Source organism: Nestor notabilis, unplaced genomic scaffold (assembly GCF_000696875.1).
Source record: "Nestor notabilis isolate BGI_N333 unplaced genomic scaffold, ASM69687v1 scaffold31631, whole genome shotgun sequence".
NCBI classification, from domain to species: Eukaryota; Metazoa; Chordata; class Aves; order Psittaciformes; family Psittacidae; genus Nestor; species Nestor notabilis.
In genome coordinates this window covers 13,455-16,118 of record NW_009913886.1, presented here as the reverse complement: position 1 = coordinate 16,118, position 2,664 = coordinate 13,455, and the positions used below count along the sequence as shown (strand labels likewise).

General features: G+C 40.3%; 1 protein-coding gene across 1 annotated transcript in view; it reads left to right on the top strand.

Moving 5' to 3' along the window:
- Window positions 1-2,259, top strand: part of HUS1 (HUS1 checkpoint homolog (S. pombe)) — a 4,661-nt gene extending 2,402 nt beyond the window's left edge. The window contains exons 4-7 of the mRNA XM_010023401.1: window positions 174-248; window positions 1,115-1,214; window positions 1,546-1,674; window positions 2,177-2,259. Of these exons, the coding sequence (XP_010021703.1) occupies window positions 174-248; window positions 1,115-1,214; window positions 1,546-1,674; window positions 2,177-2,259 (387 nt within the window). The remainder of the gene's footprint in view (window positions 1-173; window positions 249-1,114; window positions 1,215-1,545; window positions 1,675-2,176) is intronic.
- Window positions 2,260-2,664: the final 405 nt, after the last annotated feature.

Here is a 2,664-nt window from a genome sequence, read left to right as displayed (position 1 = left end):
GAAAGAGTTCCTCTGTTCCTGAAACCTGTGCTGATTTCAGTTAAATATTGTGCTTCCTGCACTCAGTAGATGACAGAGGCCAAAATAAGATAGAATTGAAGGGAGAACTAAATGCACCGTGTCCCAGTCACACATGAAATGTTTGTGCCAATGCAGTTCTGATGTCTTTCTAGGTCAGTATTTACTTACCAGTGCTGAAAACAATGAAGAGTGTTGTGGAGAGAATGAAGAATCTCAGTAATTACATTGTAAGTTAAGGCACTTCAGACGTGTGTCCTACAGACCTTATTTTATCTTGGCCATAGCATGTTTCCCTGTTGCCCAAACTGGTGTCCCATGTTTATCTTATTTTGGGATAAGACATTGCACGAAAGGCATCTGAAGGCTCTCTAAGGGTTGAAGATAACAATGGGATTTATTTTAGGATTAACACTGAAGAGCTTGTCCTGGGCTTCCTGGAAAGCTTTCCTTCTTTATACTGATTCCTTGGAAGAACTGTGTTGCTGCTACAAGCCACTCCTTATAGCTGGTAGGAAATTGTGATTGTTGTGGAGGCCACCTGCAGACTTCCGAGGTGATTTCATTAAAGAAATGCCCTTTAAGTGAATCTTGTGTTAGATGTCTGGAATTAACTTAAGGTAAACTTGAGGAAGGATGATTTAAAGGAAATCCTACTCAGAGCTCCTGGTTGTCAGCCTGTACTTTAGACTCTGACATGGTGGGTTTCCAGTCCACCCTGGCTTTCTGGAGTGCTGGTGCAAATGCAGGAAACCTTGCATTTCTCTAGCTTCAGTCTCCTATTTGTAAAGCCTTTCCGCAACACATCAGCTTCCCAAAGCCAGTGTTTGTTTTAGAATTACTGGAATGTAATTATATTTCTTTCTTTTCATAATTTCAAGGAGGTTAATCTAGGATACATCTCACAGGAATAATGAGATATGCTTTTTGTAGCTGAGCTTTCAAGTGTTCAAACCATCTTCAGAAAGTACAGTTCAGCTGTGAGAGCAGTGAAGTGCTTTTGGAAGCTTGTACTTGAACAAAGCTGCACTTTATTCTTCTGTAATTCTTCAGTGTGAAAGAGGCTTGCCTAAAACTGAGATTGATTGTATTGCAGATGATTGAAGCAAACTTGAGTGGAGAAATGAACTTGAAAATAGAAACTGACTTAGTTTGTGTAACTACACATTTTAAAGACTTGGGAAATCCTTCCTGGGGTAAGTTTCCAGGTTTGTTGCCTCTTGTGGCTGATTTCAGTGTGATGCTGATAACAGTACTTACCTTCTGGTAGTCCTTACAAAGTAGCATCAAGTACTCTGAGTTTTTTCAAATGAAACCTTAAAAAGTGGCCAATGGCTATTTCATGTTAGTGAGGGAATTCCAGTATCCTTAACAACTTTGTAGGAAAACTGGGCTTTCTCTTCCTTGTCCTGCTGTTTCTGAAAACAACCCCTTTGGGTACCAGCTGTTCAGTGATTGTCAGGTGTGTTCCTGTAGGTGTTGCAACTCCTGATGTTTTGACCAAGTGTTGTGTTCTTATACTTTTAGCATTAGAGGATGGATGTCAAAGTTCTCAAGACAGAGATCCAGAAAGCATGGCTGAGGCACGCATAGACATCAGGAAGCTGCAGCAGCTGCTTGCTGGACAGCAGGTCAACCCCACAAAAGCATTGTGCAGTAAGTTCAGCAGCTGTGCTTGCTAACTCCAGTAAAGGAGAGATCTTTGCCATATTTGTCTCAGCAGAACAGCAGATCTTCTGTCTCGTCTGTTTGAAACTTGACTGATTTTACTATACCTGAGGACTTTTAATATTTCTTAAAAGCCCCCAGTTTGTAGCAGGGTTTTATATTTGATTTTGATAACTTTGCATGCTTTTCCTGAGAACATCTGTTGAGTTACGGTTTAATGCAGATACTTCCTGAGGAAGATTTAAGTCATGAGTATAGCATTATAGGCCTATACCTTACGTCCTTCCTTTTTGGTATCAGCTTTCATAGACTTTTAAATAATGCTTCATAGACCCACGAGGACTTAAATACTACAGGATGGATGGTATGTCTAGTCATCCTTCTGTCAGAAGTGGTAGAAGCATTGTATTCTGATGATGGCATTCTGTAGAAGATTTAAAGTATTTTTCCTTCTTTAAATTGGATTTGTGGTGGTTTTTTCTCTTTACAGATATTGTAAGTAAAAGAATTGTCCACTTCATCTTGCTTCATGAGGACGTTTCACTTCAGTATTTCATTCCAGCACTTACCTGAATACTTTGGAATCTCGGTAATTTTCCAACCTGGGGCCTTTTCCTTCAAGTCTGAAAACTTTCATGAGTTGCTGGAGTACTCTCATGTGATATGCTGTTAGATACAGCCATTAGATGGACATTATTTCCTTATTTATGAAATTATTCAGAACATCTCCTCATCCAGAAGGCCATTTTTGTGAAGAGTTACATGCTATGAAAGATACAACACTGGGGAACTGGCATATATGAGCATAATGGGCAGCAAAGCTGAAAGTTGTATGTGCATCTGGGATGCTTTGAGATGCAGGGAAAGGGAAGGCAATGTAGGGGTGTTCCTCCTTGACAAGCATAAAGGTAGACATGGCCTCTGGAGCTGCTGCTGTGTGTATCCAGTGTTGGACAGTACAGCTCCAAGTTAAGCTGT